Source organism: Chaetura pelagica, unplaced genomic scaffold, assembly GCF_000747805.2.
Source record: "Chaetura pelagica isolate M959 unplaced genomic scaffold, ChaPel_1.0 scaffold356, whole genome shotgun sequence".
In the NCBI taxonomy this organism is placed as follows: Eukaryota; Metazoa; Chordata; class Aves; order Apodiformes; family Apodidae; genus Chaetura; species Chaetura pelagica.
Window position 1 is genome coordinate 371,097 of NW_009953964.1, and position 23,554 is coordinate 394,650.

Consider the following 23,554-nt stretch of genomic DNA (forward strand, 5'->3'; position numbering starts at 1 on the left):
TGCAGTTCATGTAGGGCTTTTTACAGTTTTGTGCACTATAGATCTTTCCAAAAAGCCACAATACTCAGTAATTATGCTAGCTTAGATGCAAAACATCTTCCTAATGAAATGTATTATCTGATGTATGTTTTATAAATTTCTAGATTCTTTTAATGTGATGTTATCTTTTGCAATAAAATATTTTTCTGTAGGTTTCAGGTTTTCAATTAATAACAACCAACATTTAGATGACAAAGGACACGAACAGTTGCTCTTTGCAAAAGCAAAATTAATGGGAAATTAAGAAATAGCTCTCAGTGAATCTTTTTGCAACTTTTCTAGGTAAAGACAATTTCAATTTGAATACTGAATAAAAAAGCTGTAACTTTTAGCTAGATTGTATGTATATTTTAATACATAATTTTCTCCAGCCACAGCAGATGTGTGAATTTGTTTCTCTGGTCATTATTTCCCTAAGAGTATTGCTTTTTTGCAAAAGTATACTGCCTAGAGTAGCTTCGCTACCACAGCACACTTTCCTTTCAGCAAAAAGTCTTGATTTCTACAGTGCCTTCTGTAAACATTGTTCAAAAACTTTTCTATTTAGCATAACTACATGTTTTATCATCCACTAATATTGTGGAGAAAATCAAGTTTGGGAGTGGTAAAAGAAAGTTTTACAATGTGTGCAGTGGATTAATGATATTTTTGTGCATCAAGCCAACAGCAAACCCAAGTACTTCTGTCTTCTACCATGCATCTATACATTTTACTTGAGTAGTGACTGTATTAAGACTTCACTGCATCATGACATACTAACTGAAAGTCTAAATTTCAGATAGTATTCAAGATAAAGCTTGAATAGCCAATTTTAGACAATAAACTCACTTTTTAGTAGAAGTTTAGAAGCACTTCAGCTACAAACAGTCAAGGTTTTTGTTAATCATTAATCAAGCAACTTGTAAATTATAACGATGGTTTTTAATAGTATAACATAGTAGTAGCATTGATCTTCACGCCATTTGAAAACACAGCTGAAGATCAAAAAAAAATTTGATTATTCAGAAAGACAGTAACAGATTCTAGAATCTAAACAGTAACCTTCTGTTGTCCTGGAAATAAACAACAGATGTCTACTTGGAAATGTCACTTGCAGATTTCTCTAAAGTTTAAGCAACTGAAGCTTCCCTAAGCATTCTGCAGAAGACCCTAATTTCTGACTAGCTGCCTCCTTGTTTTTAGAGATAAAGCATTCAGAGTTTCAATAACCTTAGCCCTCTAAAGAGCTTTTCAAACAAACATGCAAATTAACTGAGTGAAGTAAAGGTAATACACAGAGCATGAAATGGGTTTATTTGGCCAGTTCTTTCTGAAAAGACTATTTTGTTCATTGCAAACAATTTCTTCACATATGGAAGACTACTCTGCTGAGAGATCTTGCCTTGGCTCTAGAAAACTTGGTAGTTTATTGGGATTCTGCTTCAAAAAACCTTTTAAATGCCCAATATACACATATGCACAGGTACTTATGAGCTTTAGTATCATTCAGATATCTGGATTTCAAAATTCACACTGGAGTTAATCTTTTTAGGTAAAAAAAGTGAATTAATTACAGTAAATAAGAGGGGAAAAAAAAATTCCCAAGCTATTTCAATTTCCTGTAATCAGCTTGTTTCCTAATGTTTCCTAATGAGAACCACCTTTTTGGCAGTACTACTACAATTTCATTTTGCCTCTTCTTTTACTGTTTATGGTATCCAGAAATACTGCTTAACAGATTGATTACCATCATTCATGACACCCATGATACCTTCTTTGCCAGTACAGAGAACAGTTTCACGCACTGTGGAGAACTGAAAGGTTCACTGGGTCTTCATTCCAAACCTCTTCCTGTTACGACTATGCATACACACCAGCAGGTTACACACAAAATAACCATCTGGAGTTCTGATAAACAATCAATTCCTAAAAATTGCACCAGGAATCTACCAGCAGGGAGTCTGAAGCAACCCTTGGCAAATATCTTCTCTGAAGAACCCAATTAAGAGACCAATCATCAGGAACACATGCTCTGACTGCCAATGATCTACAACTGTTACTTGGGTTTTCCAACAAAAATGAACAAATAAACAAAGTGAATTTAAAAAGACATAGAATGTACCTCTTGTGGCCAAATCAATCAAGTAAAAGCCAAATAAATAAATAAAAAAAAAGTGAAGTACACATAAAATATAGACTTAAAAGTGAATAAATTTCAGAACCTGACCTAGAGTAAAACTCTCAAATAATGGAATGTCCACAAAAATCTAAGGTGGGTGCTCTGTGACAGTCAACCTTAAGATATTTATCATGCACATGTAGGGCATGATCTTTCCCCTCCAAAAATAGAGTCAGGAATGGCAGCTGCTCCATAGCAATCCTAACACACCAGAAAGTAAAGCATGTGGAAAAGCTGGCAGAAGCAGAGCATCCACTGATTTTTTATATAAGCTAGTCAGAATAGCTTTTTAAAAAAAAAAATTTACTCCAACACTTCCACTTTAGTTTAGCAGAAACACTATTTTCCGTGTGTTAAAGTGTGCCCTTTATGCAGGTTTGTACAACAGTCTCTTTTTATGCAAGCAGTAAGTAACTTCAGATTTGGTTTAGGTTTTTTTTAAAGAATGCACAAATCACAGCATTCAACTAAACTGCAGAGGCACAATTGAATGAAAAAAAACTAATGCTTTAGACTTTTTCTCTAAAGCAGTTCACAAAAAGAGCCCACAAATAATATATTTGCATTTTTTTCACAGAAACTGTATAATGGCTTTCAAGGCATGAAAAATATATTAAAATATTACTCACAATTAAGGGATCATCTCGTCCCATTGTAATAACAGTTCTGTTCACTGTGCGTAGCAACTGTAGCATTATTTCTTGAATATGGTGGTAAGTTGATGCCTGTAAACAAAAAAACCACAAACATAACAGTTCTGATATTTAATTCCCACCTCTTGTAAAAGAAGGGAAAAAAAAGTCCACGTTTACAGTGCAAGCTGTATAATATAATCATCCTACTGAAAGAAATGACACTAATTCTTCCTGTTCACACTGTTCTTTGGCTCCAGCAATTTCAATGGAATACTCATTTCACATGGTACAGTCCAATTTTAGCCCTGTGTGTCCCTTAACTGTTTTTTGTTTCAATAGTCACTTCCCACCCCTCCCTCAAGGGACTCCTGTTTTCCCATAACTGAGTAGACTGTAAGTAGCAACACCCTGTTAATAGATAATCAAGGCAAACTGTATCATAGTCACATCATATTTGTCAATGGTCCTCAGACCAGTCTGCATCTCAAAGAATATTCTTAGTTTGCAGCCACAAAAGTTCACGCTTCTTACAGGATAAAGTTTTTTCACTTCACTTTGCAGTTGTGTGTTCAGACTGAAGATGGTCTGGTCTTTGGCCCCATTATGAAAGTCCTGGTCAATCTGGGTGACTGAGGCTACACTAGAAACCCACCAGCTGTCAGCACCAAGTTCTGACTGCAACCCAATGGCAAATATTCCCCAACTCACATCAAATGATAAGTACCTCTGGCATGTTGCCTGCATCTGCTATGCTGCAAGAAATTCTGTGATTCTACAATTTAGCCTCTGTTACAATTCAAGAGATAGTCATTAATCATAGCAGTTCTTATAATGTTAATCAACAGCCAAAAAAAGTCAACTTCATAGTAGCACTTTGCATACTTCCCTTGGGCTTCTTCTTGTAACTTCCTTGGAAGTTACTTGTTCTCTATTTTCCCCCCGTTTTTTGTTTGTTTGTTTGTTTTTTAAAGAAATTCAAAGATGAGAGCTCTTATAATCTAAGTTCACTTCCTTCCACATGACAGTACATGCTATACCACTACTAGTAATGGTTCAGAACATTACACAATGTTGTTAACACTTAGCCAGGCCTCCACAGATGAGCTCTATTCTGAACTGACAAGTAGCACACAACACACTTTTCCTGGAAAATATAGCTTATGCTCACGTGCGCAGATGTTATTTTCTGCTAAGCCTTTGGATTCAGAGAAATGCTAGCAAATTATTTTAAATAGTTTCTTTATGAAATAGACTGCCTGTCTTCTTGATCATCTAAGAAACAATCTAGCATTCAATACTGACACTGAGAACTTAAACAAAAAAAGTGGTTTCACACATTGCCTATACACAAGATTTCAGTTTCTATCTTAACTGACATTCCAGCTTCAGAAGACAGTCTAACAACCCACTGTAACATGCAGTTTTTTAGATCATGTTTCACTCCACAAGGATGACATGGTTTTTAGTGAAACCTGGAAAACTCTCCATTTGGCTGCAGTCCATTTGGTTAAACACAGGACTTTTCAGAAGCTAAATTAACAACTTTTACCATATAAAAACCCTCCCTAGAAAAACATTAACTCTGTCATTCTATTTAATGGAATATGGTCATCAAAAGCATATGCTTGTCTTGACTGTTGAAAAAGATTTGCTAGATGACCAAGGCATGAAACAATCAGAGCTAATGCATGGTACACTGGTCAGCAGTAGGAAGTTTTCTCACAGAATTCAAATGGCTTCAGATTCGTTGACAGGGTGAATGACACACTGACACACATAAACGAGTTAATAGAAAAAACAAAACCAAACAAAATTTTACTCTAAAAGTAGCTGTGCAGGTAATAGCAGTGTTTGATTTACCTTTCATGTTCTATTTAAACTTCTACAGGGTTGGGACAAGAATTAGAATCATTCTGTTGCTCCAGAGTCAACCAGGCACTTCAGAACATGGTAGAGGGCTCATTTATTTGGACAGTGACAAACATGGACTAACTGAATGGCTGCTTCAGAATATATATTACATAACCTGTACTTGAGATACTCACTTGGAGATACCTCTTTGGTCAATTGGTTTCAGCTGTCCCAACTGTGTCCCAACCCAAGCTCTTGCCCAACTCTAGAACAGGGTAGAGAACTGGAGAAGGCCTTGACACTGTGCAATCACTGATTAGCAATAACTAAAATTTTTCACTACTGGATTTAAACCTACCCCAAGGAAATTTTCTCCTTACCCTAGAAATTCATCAGTATTTATTGCAAAAACAATCTGTAGATATCTGCCACTTGACTCAGAGAGACTCTCCAGTTTACAGCTTACCTTCTTTTTAAGAAGCTTTTGAAGAAATGTGTCTCATTTTAAAAAAATGTGAACGTGTTTGGGGTTTTTTTTAACGCATGTGTTTTAAATTCTCAGCAATTTTCATGGCATAATGGGTAACAAGTTGCCCAAAAAGCCATTGTTTGTTATAATGCAAAAGAGGTTTGCCTGGCTACCTCCTTCAATAGGAGTAAAAGCACAGAATGCATAACATGCTTTTAAACAATGTCATCCTATATCAATTACATTATTTTTATTGGATTGTTAAAAGTCTGAAGTCCAAACCTGTGAAAATTACAATCTCTCATTAAACCTCTGGTCTCTGTGTTCAAACATACAAAGCAAACTGATCAATGAAAAATAACCCTATTAGTGAAGATCATGCTCTCCTTAATGACAAAATGCATTTGATTTTAAACCCAGCTAAGCATTTCCCCCCTAACAAGCAGGGAAAACATCTGAAGGAAAAAATTAAGTGAGTTCTCAGCACCACCATGCTAACCAAAGAGTTTTTCATTTAAATGCTCTGAAATAAATTCTGAAGATCTAATTTATTTTATAAGTCCTTGCAGTATATGCACATGAACTCATTTGCAGAACTGTCCAAAGAAGCACTCAAACCTCTCAGCCATGGAATTTATTAAAACAAACGCTTTTCTTTAACCATCTTTGCACTTCATTTACACCTTATTTCTATAGACATTTCTATAGGAGATGTATCAGTTGAGCTATAGGTCATATTCCACCCTTCAAGCCTGACGTTTTTACTAATATTGAGAACAAAAAAAACAGCAATTGAAATTGGGTTTTTCCCCAAGATAGAAAGTTACAAGCATTTCTAAAAATGAACAAAAATATTCATTAGTAAGAATTCTACTCAGCAACTGGTTTTGTGCCAACCATCATACCTAAAATATGAGTAAGACACAGGTTGACTGAGATATTTTTCTTTAGAATCAGTAGTTTAAGAAATACATTAAATGGGATGCCTTTTCAAAAAACCCTACATTTTCTAATGTTTCTTTTCTGGAAAACAGCCCATTGAGATTCTACACCATTCTGGATACATCAGTTCCTGTTCCTGGAAATGGCACATCAGAATCTGCAAAACAAACTCCAGACTCCATGGGACTACACATATAGCCAAAAGAATTTGACTTCATGCTGTGCTGCAAACAGCAATGCTGTCACTCTTGCAAACATGAGCCACAAATCCTTTTATTGATATATCCGAATTGATACAGTCATACTTGATAACACGTCTTTAACAAACCAACTACTACTACTTTGGAGAGCAACTGTTTAAGTTTGTTTTCAAACTTGATTTGTGTGGTAAGGATGCAGAGCATATTCATCTATCTTGTTTTGCAACTGTGTTTGACCTTTAGCTCAGGCAAAACCAGAAGGTATTCACAAAATAAATAACTTTATTAATTATGGTCTATTGTGAGATCCCCCTGCTTATTGTAGAGGGGTTGGACTAGAGGATCTGTATGGGTCCTTTCCATCCCAACACATTTTATGATTATATTTCAGCACTTATTCCACTAAACTTCACCAATCAAAACTAAAGGTGTTTAAACAACTTCTAGGAAAAAAACAAAGCAGCCTCACTGCTTTTACTTACACTATGGTGATTGACAGCAGATATTAAAAGAATATAAAATTGAGAAATAAATAAAATAGCATAGATTTCAGTACCTCACCTTAAATATCTCAACTGCCCTTTAACTTAAGTTTATGAAAAATAGGAGAAAAATTCAATTTGCCACTGACTTGTATTAAAAATTAAGATGACATTCATCAGCATCAATAATTCACTACCTCATCAGCTCAGGGTTACTACAGATTTGGGCCATCTGTGTCATCATCAATACTTACAGGGTCTTGGCAGCTCAGAACCTCCAGGATGCTGTTGAGTAATTCAATACAGTACTTCTTCTCTTGGATTTGGAGCTGCTGATCATCTTTGTGTTCCAGCAATTCTTTCAGCTCTTTTGTAATCACAGGAAGCAGAATGTCCCTGCATTCTGAAAGAAAACAAATTATCTTAAGAAAATAAATCAAATACCACTGGCAAATAAACCCTCCTCTAAACAGTGAAATACAATATGCTTTAACAACTACAGTCTCTTTCAACATGGAATTGTTGATTTTCCAATCATGCCTCAGGGACACTCTTAAACTTGTGTGAAATTTTGCATTATTTGTCATATACGAAAAACACAACCTCCTGATTAAAATAATTTGTTTCAGTTAAATTCTGGAGGCTGTTTAGCTTGCCCCGAAGACTTAGGAACAAATAAATCCTTTCACATACAAAGCACCTAGAAATAAGTTATGTTTAAGCAGTGACAAGAGTTTAACATTGGAAAAATTCAATACTTATTATCCTGTCTGAAAATAAGACAAACAGCAACAGAATTGTTCTTTGCAGTAATTTTGAAACATCCTTTCTAAGAACACATAAAAGAATGCAGACAAGGAAAACATTAATGAAACAGCTATCAAGCCTGTCAGAGCAAGAAGTATGCATACATCCGTCGTTATTTAAAACCAAGGAAGCTGACACAATTAGTAATTTGCATTTCAATCTCACGTTCATCTGCTTTTTAAGACAGAGGTGCTTATCATAAATGTTGGGAGGATAAAATGCACAAGCTTGAAATAAATTCAAAGAAGGTGCTGTCTACCTAGGAGTACAGGACACAGAAGACTTTCTTTTCTAATTTAATTCATACCTGCCACTGAGTGATGGAAGCAGCAACTTACTTGTACAGTGCTATATAATTAAACAGAGTACCATGCAGCAGTGTGAACAAATGCTTCAATGATTTGTTATGTTTATTAACATAACCTGGGAAGAAAACAGAGCTAAATGTAGCTTCAAAGGTTCTACCCAAGAGTAAGATCAGTGTAGAACTACAGAAGCATTCTAGTCAAAGTCAGCTGAAGTTCTTACTAATTTCCACTTAACTGATCTCTTAGTGCTTTAAAGTCTTGTCTTGACTCTTTGGAAGAAGCAACAAGAGAAATCTTAGTTAACATCCAAATTACAGACTCACTAAAAAACTAGTTAAATAACACATATCAACACAAGATCTATAAAAAGAGCAGCATAAAAAGAAATTTCACACACCTTATAGCTCATTTGTGTGACCAGTTGCACACATCAACAAGCTTCCTGCACTGAATGCACTAAGAGGATGCAATGTTATAAGCACATACCTGCTTCACACCTACTGGAATAAACATATATATTTGCTCCTACTCCTCCAAAAATAATATCCAGATCAATTTTTAAACCATTAAAATCTCCCTTGAAATATCTGACATCTAGCAAATATAAACATTCTCTTTGGATAGCTTTTGAAGCTGCAGGAACCAACCAAATAATAAATCTTAACAAGAACCTAATCTTAACATGCTTAATTTCAAAAATAAAGTAAGATACTAGACTTAAAGCCACTGATCAAGGAGAACCCTGTATTCTAGCTGAACTACATTTTGAGTACTCCTGGACCAAAAAAATATTAGGACTTTAAGTATTATGTGTATTTTAATCACACTCCTCATGCCAGTGATATCTATTTGACCAATAATTGGGAAGTCTTAAATCAAAAGTTAAAAGCTGCACTGGACACTGTAAGGAGGAGGAGAAGTAAGCTTTACTGAATGTAAAGCTCCTCTATACCACAGTTTCAGAAGCCATTTTAAAACTTTTCCTATCAGAATGCAAAATGTCCACTGTTGTCTATGAATCAGCAGGACCAGGGAAGCGAGTGTCCCCCTGTATTCGGTACTGATGAGGCCAAACCCCAAAGCCAGTGTTCAGTTTGGGGCCCCTCACTACAAGAAAGATAATGACATTCTGGAGTGCATCCAGAAAAGGACAACAAAGCTGGTGAAAGGTTTAGAGAACAACTCTACTGAGGAGTGGCTGAGGGAACTGGGCTTTTTTAGCCTGAAGAAAAGGAGACTGAGGGGAGACCTTATTGCTCTCTACAACTACCTGAAAGAAGGTTGTAGACAAGTGGGGGTTGGTCTTCTTTCCCAAGTGATATTTTGAACAGAAACCGCCCCAAACACACTTGCCCAGGGTTGAGTCACAATCCCCAGAGGTATTTAAAAGATGTGCAGACATGGTGCTTAGGGACATGGTTTAGTGGTGGATGTGGCAGTGTTAGGTTTATGATTGATTGGACACAATCTTCAGGGTCTTTTCTAAACAAAATGATTCTTTGGTTCCCTGATTGAGCAATCCACATCTACACAACTCCCCTCACAACCCAAGAAAGCTCAAGACAGAGGGGAGAGACATGATGGGGGGGCAGATGCCTATTTAAATACTAGCTATTTTTTTGCTTGATAAATGTGGTGGTAAGATGGCCACCAGACAGAAACTCTTTCTCAATGTTCAAACCTATGAAAAAAACAACTGTTCTGACTGGATTTTTTTTTTCTACAAGCCTGAATGAAACATGCTGCCCCAAAATGTATTTGTACACCTAAGACATCAACATGCAGGTTGACTACCTTGCATTTATTTCAAGATGTCCACTGTTGTCTATGAATCAGCAGGACCAGGGAAGCGAGTGTCCCCCTGTATTCGGTACTGATGAGGCCAAACCCCAAAGCCAGTGTTCAGTTTGGGGCCCCTCACTACAAGAAAGATAATGACATTCTGGAGTGCATCCAGAAAAGGACAACAAAGCTGGTGAAAGGTTTAGAGAACAACTCTACTGAGGAGTGGCTGAGGGAACTGGGCTTTTTTAGCCTGAAGAAAAGGAGACTGAGGGGAGACCTTATTGCTCTCTACAACTACCTGAAAGAAGGTTGTAGACAAGTGGGGGTTGGTCTTCTTTCCCAAGTGATATTTTGAACAGAAACCGCCCCAAACACACTTGCCCAGGGTTGAGTCACAATCCCCAGAGGTATTTAAAAGATGTGCAGACATGGTGCTTAGGGACATGGTTTAGTGGTGGATGTGGCAGTGTTAGGTTTATGATTGATTGGACACAATCTTCAGGGTCTTTTCTAAACAAAATGATTCTTTGGTTCCCTGATTGAGCAATCCACATCTACACAACTCCCCTCACAACCCAAGAAAGCTCAAGACAGAGGGGAGAGACATGATGGGGGGGCAGATGCCTATTTAAATACTAGCTATTTTTTTGCTTGATAAATGTGGTGGTAAGATGGCCACCAGACAGAAACTCTTTCTTAATGTTCAAACCTATGAAAAAAACAACTGTTCTGACTGGATTTTTTTTTTCTACAAGCCTGAATGAAACATGCTGCCCCAAAATGTATTTGTACACCTAAGACATCAACATGCAGGTTGACTACCTTGCATTTATTTCAAGGTCAATCAAAATATATTGTTCTATGTATTTATCAACCCTAAATTCCAACACACTTCTTGAAGAGAAGCTCCCTGGTAACACCTTCATGCACAAGGATCAGTTGATTCATTCTGGTAAAAGATTAAGCAGTTACATGTTTTCAGTTTAAAGTTCAGTTTGTTTGTTGAGTTTTCTTAAACCTTCTGTTCACCTTATTCTATTTCAGCAGATACCTGCTGATTATTTCTGTACCAGGTAAGTGAAATTCAACCCTAAGTCATTAATGCAATAATGTCATTAAACAAGACATTTAGGTCTCCTTCAGAAAAAAAAATGCAGATGGATTTCATTCCTGGCTGCCTCACATGTGCAGCCAAAATGGTAATAAAGGTTTAACACCACTTTTTTTTTCCCTTGGGAAACTCTACTCTCGATTCCCTGGCATGCCTGTAGTCATAACCATCTGTTAGGATGGCTTCATGCCCACTTAAGAACTGGCACACCAATTTAATAAGGACATAGGTGTCATCTGAACACAGATTTAGAGCAAAGCCTTAAAAATAAAACCTGTGAACTACATAGTTTCAATAAGGAGAGACTTCTGATGGTACTCAGTGCTCAATTAAAGCACCATCCTTGTTCACAAAGGACATCTGTTTATAGCTACAGGCATCTTTATATTGAAAGCCTTCCCTCTTCATTATTTGCCTTTTAAATCTGTTGGAAACCCAGAAGTCATTAATCTAAAAATGCATATATTTTATTTATTGCTAAATCTAAATTTAAATCTCACAGTTTAGATAAAAGCCTCAGGGGATATCTACGTAGGTCATCTACAGGCACTTAACAGCACTTCAAGATGCAAACACTTAGTTTCCTGGAATCCAATGCTAACATAGGAAGGAGAAACACAATGGTGGATCCTGTGAAGCCAGCTCACAATACTGTTGTTGACAGTTAAAAACAAGTGCCAGCAAGGAAGGTTAGATACAGAATAGGTATGGCATTAATGGTCACAGCACACCACTGAAGAATACATCCACTTGCCAAATTCAAAGCATATGTTCAAGCTTCTCTACTCTTCATGGGAGCTGAATAATGACATGTATTTTAAGGCAGCCAGAGCAACATCTAACACTATCATCCCTGTAGCCAAAACAACACTTAGAGTGTTCAGAGCCTTTTCCAGTCAGCAATCATTACAGCCTGCCACAAACTCTTGTCAGCATATCCTCTCTGGCAGATGCAAAAGTTTACTTTGTGCTTGTGCTATGGAATAATGATGAATTCCAACTTGCAAGTTTCCACATTTCATTTGATTGTCACAAAATATTCACTAAAATATCAGCTTCATACAAACTTGTGTACTAAGATTTTGTTCTCTCTTTCATATTTGAAGTAGCTGTACAGAGTTTTTACAAGTGTATTTATAAGTTCAGTGTTAAAACTAGTTGACCTAACTTCATTTAGATTTCCTTCCATAGATAAAGATATTTATAAAACTGTAACCAAAAAATGCCACAATACGTCATGTCTAACAAAAAGTCACCAGCAACAATATGAATCACGTCACTTACTCCTTCACAAACAGGATAAATTAATAGTTTTAATCTACACATGTTCGTCACAAATGTATGCAGAGACATATTCAAGGAGATATTCATATGCCATCCTTATCCATACCAAAATATTGCACAAATAAAACCAGCAAAAAATAAACACCAGATGTGAAGTGATGCTTTAAAAGTAATGTACCTCTAAAAACACTACCACATATTTTAAAAGAAGGAAGGAAAAACTCTGTTTTAAAATGTTGAGAAGTTGTATTAAAACCAGTGCAGGAAAACAATCACAGAAATTGAAAACCAAAAAAACTTTAGCTTAAAAATGTGTATCAACAGGAATACAAGCTAGGAACACAACGTAGAATTACAAGAATAGTTAAAAACAGTTAAACTGAAAGATGCATTTCAGTTCATTCTACTTGCATTCACTTCATGCTATATTACAGTTCACCTACTTCACTTGATTTTAATATTACAATATTTATCATAAGATAATACAAAAGATGCCATAGTTGAACCAGAGTATCATTCATAACATGCAGTATTCATAGCACAGGACCAAGCTATCAGTAAGTTTTCCTCAGCTGCACCTCAGAAATGTAGGACACACCTATACAGGCATTACATATTAAGGAACAAATTTCAGGTCTGACTCAAAACTTTCTTCTTCTAGATCAGCAACAGATGAACTACCAATACATTTCAAGCACTGAAAGCAAAAAAACCCAGAATATCTCACAGGTGGCACACTCAGTAATGCACAAATAAATGTTAGGAAAACAGTCTAATTATAGGTGTGTCGAAGTACACGTATTATTTAAAAAATTGTACAATAGAGTTCTTCAGTGAGGAAACAAAAACAAAACAAAAAAACACTAAAGTCTCAGCATTTATTCTGGTATCTGACAAATTAACCCCTGCTGCTAGCATATGTCTCTTGCTGCTGTTCTTCCAAAATCAGCAAGCAAGTTGCATCTGCTGAACATGCCATAGCTGTGTCTACGGCCACAGTGAGGAAGAGGACCCGATTTCCAGCCAAGAGACTGAAATCCTATTCCCACCCCTGCCAGTGACCATCTGTGTGACCTACTTAGAGTTATATTCCTTGCAGCAGATCTCACAGTGCTCTGCTACAGCACAAACTCCTAATCAGGAATGGTCCTCTAGAGAATACAAAGTCAAAAGCAGTACTGAACACATACACATTTTATTACATATTCAAGCATTTTATATCATTTCACACCAATAAAAAACAAATCTCCCAAAGCTGATTTACAAATTTAAACATAACATCAGTAAGTATTCCATGGTCATCTTACAATAAAAATCTAGGTCTGAATACTGTAAGATCAGATACATGAAGAACAATAACAATTGGATTGTGATCTCTCAAATATGGAGAGATGGTCAGAGAATTTAACAATAGATTTGCTAAAAAAAAATAAAAACCAAACCAAAACCTAAACAAAAACAACAACAACCCCAGTAATTCATCAAAAGTATCTTCACATAGAAATTAAGCAATTCTAAACAAACTATTCATTGGGAAGGCCAACAGAGAATTTCAGAAGAGCAAGAGAGTAATCCATGGCATCCCAGTATAAAAAGAGAAAGAAATGACAGGAGACATTTTCTTACATCATACATGAGACCTTGAAATCCCATTAGGGGTGCTTGTACAAGACAACCATATCTTTCCCTCTGATATTTTAAAAGTATTTTAAAATAATAAATTCTAGAGTGATCTAAAAGAGAAGTGTCAAAAATCAAAATGAAGATGACTTCTTGTCCTCTGATCAACAATGACATAATATTGTCTGAAGACAAAACTGGATAAATGCCTGCACATATGCTCACACGTCCTGTAAGAAAGTTTCTAAAAATCATAGGGAAACAGCACAGGAAGTAGAAAGAACCAGTCTCCCTACATTCAGCCACTCAAACACCTAGATCTATCATGACCTCTTCAAGCTGCATTATAGTTATAGAGTGGGAACAAGAAATCAATGCCTCAACAGAAAAATCTGTCAATGTAAGGTAAAGTCTTGTCAAAGTGCTGGAGCACTGTGGGGCTTGTGAAGATCAATTACAGTAGCAGTCAAGAGGACTGCGCATCCCAGCACAAAAGCACTCAAGGCCATGACAGTCTACAATAAAAATTTTTGAATGTCTGGGAATACATATCGATAAATTCAGCTGAACCTCAAGGCCTCCAACTTCAGGTTAATCTATAACTTTTTTTAATACAAGCAATTTTCCCTGGGTCTTTTTTTTAATATATTTTGAAAAAAATTTGTTAATGTTTTCACCATTCTGCTTCCTTGGAAAATGCTGTGAATGTCATTGGGTAAGGGAAAAGAAATATCAATATATTAAATCCAAATAAATTATAAAGAAAATATCATTGGAAGTGGAAGTAAATTAACTGAACAGGAACTGTAATGAACTACACAAAAAGAGACTAAATACTAAAGCCTGGAGGAAAAATGGATAATCTGAAACACAGGCAAATTAATGAGACTTCATTGCAATTAGCAATGTAGAGAAATATATTCCATATTCATGGCAGAAAAAATGCTACCTGCTCTAGATAAATGTGAACTTAAGTTAATGATACTGCTGGCAATGTTGCCTTCATTTTCATGCTGCATTCTATTTTGTGATACACTACATATGCTTTAATTCTTGTAAATACCTTCCACCTCATTGCTTGGAGTAATGAATCACCCTGCAAACACAGTTGCTTCTCTACCAATTTTAGAATCAATTCTATTTAATGTAGAGCAATAAAGGCATATTTGGAATTTTCTGTTTTCAACCACAACACTGTAAAAGAAAAAAAAATACTTTTTTGCAATTTAGTGTGCACAATATTACAATAGCACAGTACAGAAACATTTTTATGCTAATATAATATCAAAGGTATTTGTGAATTGGTCTTTTCATATTCTTTAGTGCTTGCACATCAAACTTGTTGCAGACCTTCACCTTTAGTAACTACATCTTGAAGGGTAAATTCAAGCAATACAAAAACAAGACAACAATGCAAATAATCATAAAATAATAGCTAGCTATAAAACATCCTGCAATTCTCTCAAGGCTGATTTTCTGCCATAAGCAATGTAGGGACAGGCTAGGTGAAAGGAAAGTCATAACAATCATCACCCAGAGAGAAACTATGATTAAATGCCCTAACTGACAGTTGGGTAACTGCACAGAGGCAACAGTAACATTGTTAGCTGCTCATGCCGAGTGTCAGAGTAATGAGAAATTTGTCACGGAATTGACGCAAGAAAAAAAAATTACACTGGCAGGAGTCTCTTTGGCCCTTACTGGGTTCCACTGAGGATGATGAAAACGTATGCTTACCCCCTATTCTGCCCCCCAAGGAAAACAACACCAAGTGTCAGTTCAGGTATGCATAAATTTTGAACTCTACAGTAACAGCAATTAGCAGTTTTGTTCCTTCTTTTCATCATGATATTATAGCACAATATCTTTAAATGAATATTCTCTGGTCAGCAAAAATATTGTCTTGCCTCCTCTATTTTGGGCAACTGCTTCTGTAGAGGATAATTGCTCATTTTAAACCTGTAATTGAATAAGATGAATCTGTTTCCCTAAGATCCTCTATAAACAGCAAATCATGTACCAACTATAAAAGTAAAAACATTTTAAGGTAGAGATAGCATTTTTAATAACCAAAAGCATATAAACAAACTTAATTTCCACTTCAGCTGTGCATACACTTCAGCTGTGTGCTGTGCAAGTGCAAGTTTGTATCACAATGACCTCTTCAGACATAGAGGACCCAGTGTAAAGCAGGTGGGCTGGCAAATATTTTAGATATTAAGTGTTGCCTTTATGGTCTTAGCTGCTTGACATTAGCAAAACATAACACAGAGGTTCTGAACATGATTTTTTTTGGTAAATGTATAAATTTAAGTCTAAACAAACCCACTGTCTGGAGAAAATTAAAAGGTACTATTTTCTGATTGACAGTACACAAAAAGCACCCCTTACTGTTTTTATAAAAGCACCTCAGATTCAGAAATTCTATCAAAATTTCTTATTCATTTCTACCACAGAAGTAGAGAAAGAGAAAACATATACCCTTTTTATGATTCACAACATGTTCTGAGGTAGACATTTGCCATAATATACCAGCTATATATTTCAAGGCATCAGACAAGCTGCATTTACAAGCAAGCAGCAATCTATTATTATTTATCTGCAAGCAGTAAAAGCTTTACAGAACATTTTGTATTAAAAAACCTTAGCTAAAGCACAGGCCTCCTAAACACATGAAATGAGAACCACACCAAGCAGACTGTAATTGGAATCCAAAACCCCACTCTTTTCTCCTCTGCAGTATACATAGATATAGAAGAAAGGAGCTGTTTGATGTACACTAAAAGGTAGAAGATGCAAACCTACATAACTGTGAAGCACACAGGTTACTGTATGCTCAGCTGTTTTCTTTTGGGACATATATTAGGGCTTTATTCTTTATTATATGAGCATGGGATCTGACCATTACTTCTGATATATGAAACAATAACAAACCTATTTCCATGAGACAGGTTTATTTAAAGAAAAACTATCAAACCAGTGTTATTTCACAGCAGTATCTGCTCTTTTTCTGTCTTCTAAAATTTTGAGACAGAATAAAAGTTGAATTTTTCTTCTAGAAAAAATATTACTAGAGTGGAGGCTAACATAACACACTAAAAGCATAAAAGTTACCAAAAGGCAGATTAAATACCCTTCATCCTATCAAAACTAGAAATACCCAGATGCTTTAAGTCTCTAACTGTTCTTGCAGATAGCAAAGCAGTGGGTTTACTGGAGATGAACCAAAACTTCCACACCCTCAGAATACTGATGCACACATATTGCTCCCACCCTCTCATGCCCTTCAAATAAAGAAATGAGTATAGCTTACACTTATTATCTGTGTATTAAACACAATCAAGGTAACTGACCAAATTCTGGTAAGATCAAGAACTCAAGAGAGTACGTTATTTTAACTCAAAAATATTTCAGTTTTGCTAGAGGATCTTTTTCCTTCTAGTCTAAATGGGACTCACCATAAGGTGCAGAGATAAAACTAAGACTGACACTTCTGATCATAGAAGCAGCAGCAGTACAAGAAAGCAGCAACGCAATGACACATCAGACTGGCCTTGTAAAATAGAAGTACAGTAAGCTACTAAAAAAAAGTTGTGAATACAGATTTAGATGTGTTTGAAAATCAGTGACTTGTATCTGCTTTTAATAGCTTGGATCAGTGCCTGTAGATACCCAGACTATAGCAACCAAAGTTCCACTGACTCAAGCAACCTTGAGTTTTACACATAGTAAAAAAAAATCATAACTGGTGACCATGAAATGAACATAAATACAGGTTAAAATACTTCATTAAATCTAAGTAACAAAACCAACTACATTATCCTCTTGATTTTGTCCAGGAAATCTATAAACAGGTCATTACTGTTATAGCTTACAAAATACATTTCTACCTCAATGGAATGCAATGCATGTCTATTAAAATAAAGTTTATTTTTTGTCTGCCCTATCTAGTTATATCTGCATCACTCTTCTTGCAACACAGGGATGAAGTGAGCAGAACAGTCCTCTCAGAATCTACTCACACTCAGTACTTTTTGCTACCACTGTTGTACTGTCAAGTTCCTAAAATCATTATATCTATACATTGTCAGAAACTGAAATTCTGTCTAAATGGTCACCCAGCTGAGTAGCTCATGTGCCTTTCAAAGTTCTGGAAGTCTTCCCCATGGGAGTAAGATCCTGAGACAGAAGCAAGCCATTTGGCTCACAGTTCTGGAGACAGAGCACTAAATTTTAATTGTTAAGTCAATCATGTAAAACTGGGCTTCTTTGCTACGAGTCCTTCAGCGAAAGCTCCCTTTCTGTGATAATACAAAGAAAAACTAAGCACAGGGCCAATAAAGTCACTCCAGTACCAACTTATTACTCCTGTTCTGGGAGTGGAGGAATACAGTAAGTTCTGATACAGGTTAAAAAACATTGTAATTTTTATAGCTAGAGATGCTGCACCACAGCTGAGCTATGCTATAGAAAAAGCAGCACTTACTTCCTGTACCCAGGCAAAGGCCTTGTATACTAACACAAGCTGTGTTCACAAAGTTTCACTTCATGGTCCTGTCTTGCTATAGAGCTTACAATTTCATTGAAAGGATACACAGCTACATCACTCTAACCATTATATCATAAGAAAAGCACATAAAAGTGTTCCTCTGAGACCCACCTGTTCCTTGTTCTAGACTAACAATCTTGCTTTGCACAACAGCCCTCTTGTAGGAAGAGATTAATCCTCTCCAGAGGTCAGACTTCTGGCATCCATATTCAGTATTAGTTTTACTCAGTTTCAAGCATGAATTACACAGAACACATATCAGACAACATTTTCAAAACTATTTATTTTAAGCCTTAGAGGGATTTTGTATTTACCTTGTTTTTTAAAAAGGTTGCTGCGTACTATTTCCTTCATGGATTGCACTTTCTGCTTCTGTAGTTTGACTGGTGGAATGCAAGTGTAAAATTCATATAGTAGTTGGCTGCATGTAAAGGAAAAGAGTTGTAAATATGGCACAGAGAATTAACCACGTTTTAATAAAGAAAGACAAAGAGTAAAATATAATATGTTTTCAAGCACTTCTTTTTAAGACTTTGATTTATTTACCATATCACAAATATTGACAAGAAAACAGTAGCAGTTTAGAAAGAAAACTTTCAAAAGAAACAAGATGAGGATGAACTAGACTTTGGACATGTTTACAGATGTTTATTACTTTCCATTTTTTTTCAGAACAATAAAGACATATTTATGTGTGGCGGAGACAATTGATTTTTGTTTAATAAATAGAGAAAGATACTTATTTAAACTGCTAAAATCAGATGTCATTTTCTGTAATATGGCTTATGCCAAGAGAGGTTGTTCCACTTGCTTATTTTATTTACCAAGTTACTGCCTAAGTATCAGGTGACCAAAATTAATTGTCATTATGTGAGTCAGATGAGAACTACCTGTTAAGAACATATGCCCAGAGTTCAACCACTGTCCTGATGAGTATGAACTGGCATAGCTTTGTTGACTTATTGTTATTCAATAATAATGTATTGTTTACAGCAGTATTACACTGCAGACGCCATGTGATATATCTACTAAATGTTCAAATGCAACTCACCTCAGTAACTTGGCATCAAAGACCATTTCAACATCATGAAGAACTGATGGTATGTACTTCAAGGCAGCAACCTGCATTGACATATAGATTGTGTTAATTTCTCAGATGAGAACTATTCAGATATTAATTGCAAAAAAAAAAAAAAAATAATCTGCAGCAAGGGTGCTTACAGTATTTCAGACTGGTTCAACGCTGGTTTAAGATGCCTTCAAATAAAGTAGTTCCTCTGCAGACCTTATTCTCACATTCACACACAATTCTGAGAACCTTAACTAAGTATTTAAAAGCTGTTGCCACTTCAACAAAAAACACTATCTTCTACATTATTAGGTCCTTGAAACAGCTGGGGAAAAATTACTTTATTTTTCTTTTACAAAGTAATCAGGTCTGTGAAAACCTGAGGCTATTTAAAACACCCATAAAGATATCTCTGGTGGGCTAAAAATGCAACAAATACTGTGTGAAGACATTGTGCAATAGCAGCACCTGAATTCCATTTTACATCAATTCACAGTTACTGTGAAAGATGTTTTATAAACATCAAGGCCACCAGCAGCCACAAAATATTTCAGTCAGTATTCCACTGACACTGAGTCTATTGTGTTGTCTGCCTTTCCACATACTCCCTATTCTGCACTTGCATGAGGAGGGAAAGGGGAAGGATATCACTACCATTTCTCTGCAGATCTACTGTACCAACTGAAGTACAATAACAAGTATATCACCTGCATTCTTCTGAACTCCCAAGTTCATTTGCAATAATTGCTTCAAATGACGCACTATGGACATGAACTGAACACTGCCCTTAATGAAGTCATAAAAATCTCCTAGTAAGCAGTACAAGATGTTCTACATTCTTCAGACCTTAGAGAATATTTTTTTTAAGTGGGATACAGATACACCCACAGCGTTGCAGAAAATCCATGCATATACAACCTAATGTGCAATTTATTTTAACCTTTATACCTGACCAAGCTTATTTTCATAGTTATCCTTGTTTGTAACATTACATTACCTGTTGATGAAATTTAAGTACCCATGAGATGGAAACATTTTAAGAAATCACTGATGTTCTGTTTGTCATTATAATCCTATTTGCTATCAAGGCAACTTCTAAAAGTTCCTCTGCTCTCCCCTGTTGTACACCACAATCAAAACATCAACTGTCAGTATTTTTCTAGCCTTACTCTTTCATAAGTAATCTTTGCACTTCTGTACAGTTTGAAGTTCTTAGTTTCTACTCCAGTAATAAGGACGACTCAAATGTGTGGGAAATAATAAGAAAATAAAGGTAGCATATTTATACTGCATCATTTTCATACTTTTTAATGCCACAGACAATTCATTATTCCTATGATTCCATGACCTTGAGAAGGTGTCATATGAGGTTTCTGAAAGTATGAACAGAACAGGGAGCATTTTAAAACCAGTGCTTAACAGCAAACTCGGTCTAGCTGACATTTACAACAGACAAGAACGTCTGTAGGTCAGATGTGCTGTGTCAATTGAGGCACAGAGCAGTTTTTGGAAAAGAAGCTGGAGCTTGATTTGTAATTTGAGGTTGCAAGCACAAGCTTGTCAATGAAAGGGCACACAGACTACAAATCAGGCACCACCAGTATGACTTAATAAAAACACGATCTGACATTTAAAAATAATTAATCAGATTTTATTCCCCAGAAGTATAGACTGATTTAGAAAGACTCAAAACATATCTGCAGAAAACTATGTTTCTTCCCTGAGAATCAAGAGAAAGGTCAGAAGGAACTAACAACACCTTGCTCCTCCTCACCTCCACTCTCCTGACCAAGAGGAACTTGCAGGTTCTGGAAATTTATTATTTATGTAGTTGATATAATTGCTTTCAAACATCAGGAAATGCTTTATAACAGCAAAGTTAGGACACTGGATTTATGGTTCTAATTGTAGTAAAATTACTTCATGCACTGTTGAAGTTAGTAATTCTATCTACACCTTTAAACAAAATAAGTAATTTCAGTAATTCCAGAAGTAAAAAGGAAAGGCTTATTTGAATTTACATGTAAATTTCCAGTTTGGAAACAACAAATTAACAATTCAGTTTTCAGCTATCCAAAACTTATATGAACAGTACTGCAAAAAAGAATCTCATACCTACCCTCTTAAAGCTTAAGTCAAAACATTTCTCAACTTCAACCACCTTAGAACAAGATACCAAATAGCTAGATTTTCACCTCCTTGTAAATGTTTACAGCATGTAACTAATTAGGAAGCAAGACATCACTCAGAAGATAAACTGAAATAATAAAGTGCTTCTGGCAGTGACTAGGCTGTTTCATATCACACATAATTTTATAAAATATATTTTCCTGACTGAATTAATATTCAACACAAATATGATTATGATTGCTATCAGAAAAAATTACTGGGAAGTTACTACTGACTGATATACAGAGCCCCAAGTTTTAAAAAAAAATCATTGGAAAACAACAGACATTTTAGGTTTCAAATAACATTTTAAATATTCTAAAACTAAACCTCATACTTGGACAAACAAGGATTAATAAAGAGTTAAAAGTTTACAGTACAAGGCTCTGTAAACTAGTTCATTTTCAGTTTCAATGTCCCAGGAAATCAAATTACTTTTAACTTTATTCAGGGCTCCCAAAAGTTCCTCCTCTGTTCTGATATCTTCAGAGTGTAATCCACTTGAACCCGTTCAATTCATCCTACCAAACTATATTCCACTGGAATTCATATCAGTGGTAATTTCAAATGTAACAGATTCAAGACTGTTTTGATACTCTGTTTTTCCAGTGGGCTCTGTGAACTTCCCTCTCTAGGTGTGCAAGGTACACACTTGTGGACTCCCGTTTTTCAGTACCATCTCAGTACCTCTCCCTTACTGTGCAAAGATAACTTTGTACTACTACACCTATCATCTCCAAAAAACTTATTACTGAGTCTAGGAAGAAAGAAATCACTGTTGCAAAACCAGAGGAAAAGACAAGACCAATAAATATATTTCATATTGAAGCATGTATGAAGCATCAATATTGCAGTTGTCCAATAACATCTTCTGTTTCCTACTAAACAGGAAGCCTTGATAGTTTTCTTTTTTAACGCAGAACGACACATCAATTATCTTATACTAATTATCTTATTAGGGCATTTTTTTTCTAGTTTTCTTAAAACATCAGAATCCAAAGTGGTAAAATAATTAGTATTTATATTAATGGCAAACTTTGATCGTTTTTGCAGTTGTTTTAATGATGCACCTCCGAACGGCTGATACTATGAAGTTTGATTTTCAAACTAAGACTGAGGAATTCCTGTTGAACAGTATCTGAAGAAACCCAAAAATCAAACATTCAGCTCCTACTGGAGGTTTCACTTCCTTTAATTCCTTCAAAGATTCCAGCATCTGTGTTTTGGTTCATCTACTCACTACTTTCACAGAATTATTGTATCCTCTGATCTTTTCAATCTAGGCTTCAAATGTTATTAGATAACTTGGTCTTCCAATAAAGGCAAACTACACAAATCACACAAGGTATCAGTTTCCCTAGAGTGTATTTTCCTCAATTTAAAACAAAAGCCCACAAGCCAAAACCACATTTAATAAAAAAACTTTTTTCCAAACACACACCAACCTGCAACAAAATGGCAGTTTTGTGTTGGCTCTTCATAAGGTTGTTGATGGATTCAAAGAGTCTCCTCATAGATTCCTCAAATTCTGTTTGTTCTTTGCCTTCATATAACCTGTTGAAAGATGCACTAGGTTATCTTTTCAGAAACAAAAAGCTTCCTAGTCCTAAACTGACCAGATTTAACATGACCTTAAAAATATATTTTGCTAGTGGATCCAAAACATCTAACTAAAGGGTTATATCTGTTTCATTGCATTGTGTGTAAGTTCTTTAGCTTGAACTCAACATCAATATTTTTTAAAATTTTTTTAAGCCTTTAAAGAATGACACCTCTCACATTGCAGCTTATTAAAAAGTAATGCCACTTTCAATGTGACTTATATGCAAAAATAATAATTTTTCCACTACTGAGGTTATTTAGGATAATTTCACATAATATCACTGATTCTTTTGTCTGCCACTTTTTCAAACAGCTATATTTACTGCACTCATTAACCAGTTTGCTTTTTTGAAAAAGTCTGTACTTGATGCTTTAAAGTTAAAAAGTATATTTACATTAAACTCACTCATTACTTCTTCATTCCCTGTTCTAAAGTTTGAATCTTACAGGTAGTCTCCTGTGTTATTCACACTG

General features: G+C 35.6%; 1 protein-coding gene across 1 annotated transcript in view; it reads right to left on the reverse strand.

The window, feature by feature from the left end:
• DOCK2 (dedicator of cytokinesis 2) overlaps nt 1-23,554 on the reverse strand; it is a 137,510-nt gene that overhangs the window by 81,020 nt on the left and 32,936 nt on the right. The window contains 5 exon segments of the mRNA XM_010001940.1: nt 2,827-2,922; nt 7,031-7,179; nt 18,555-18,661; nt 19,292-19,362; nt 22,924-23,032. Of these exon segments, the coding sequence (XP_010000242.1) occupies nt 2,827-2,922; nt 7,031-7,179; nt 18,555-18,661; nt 19,292-19,362; nt 22,924-23,032 (532 nt within the window).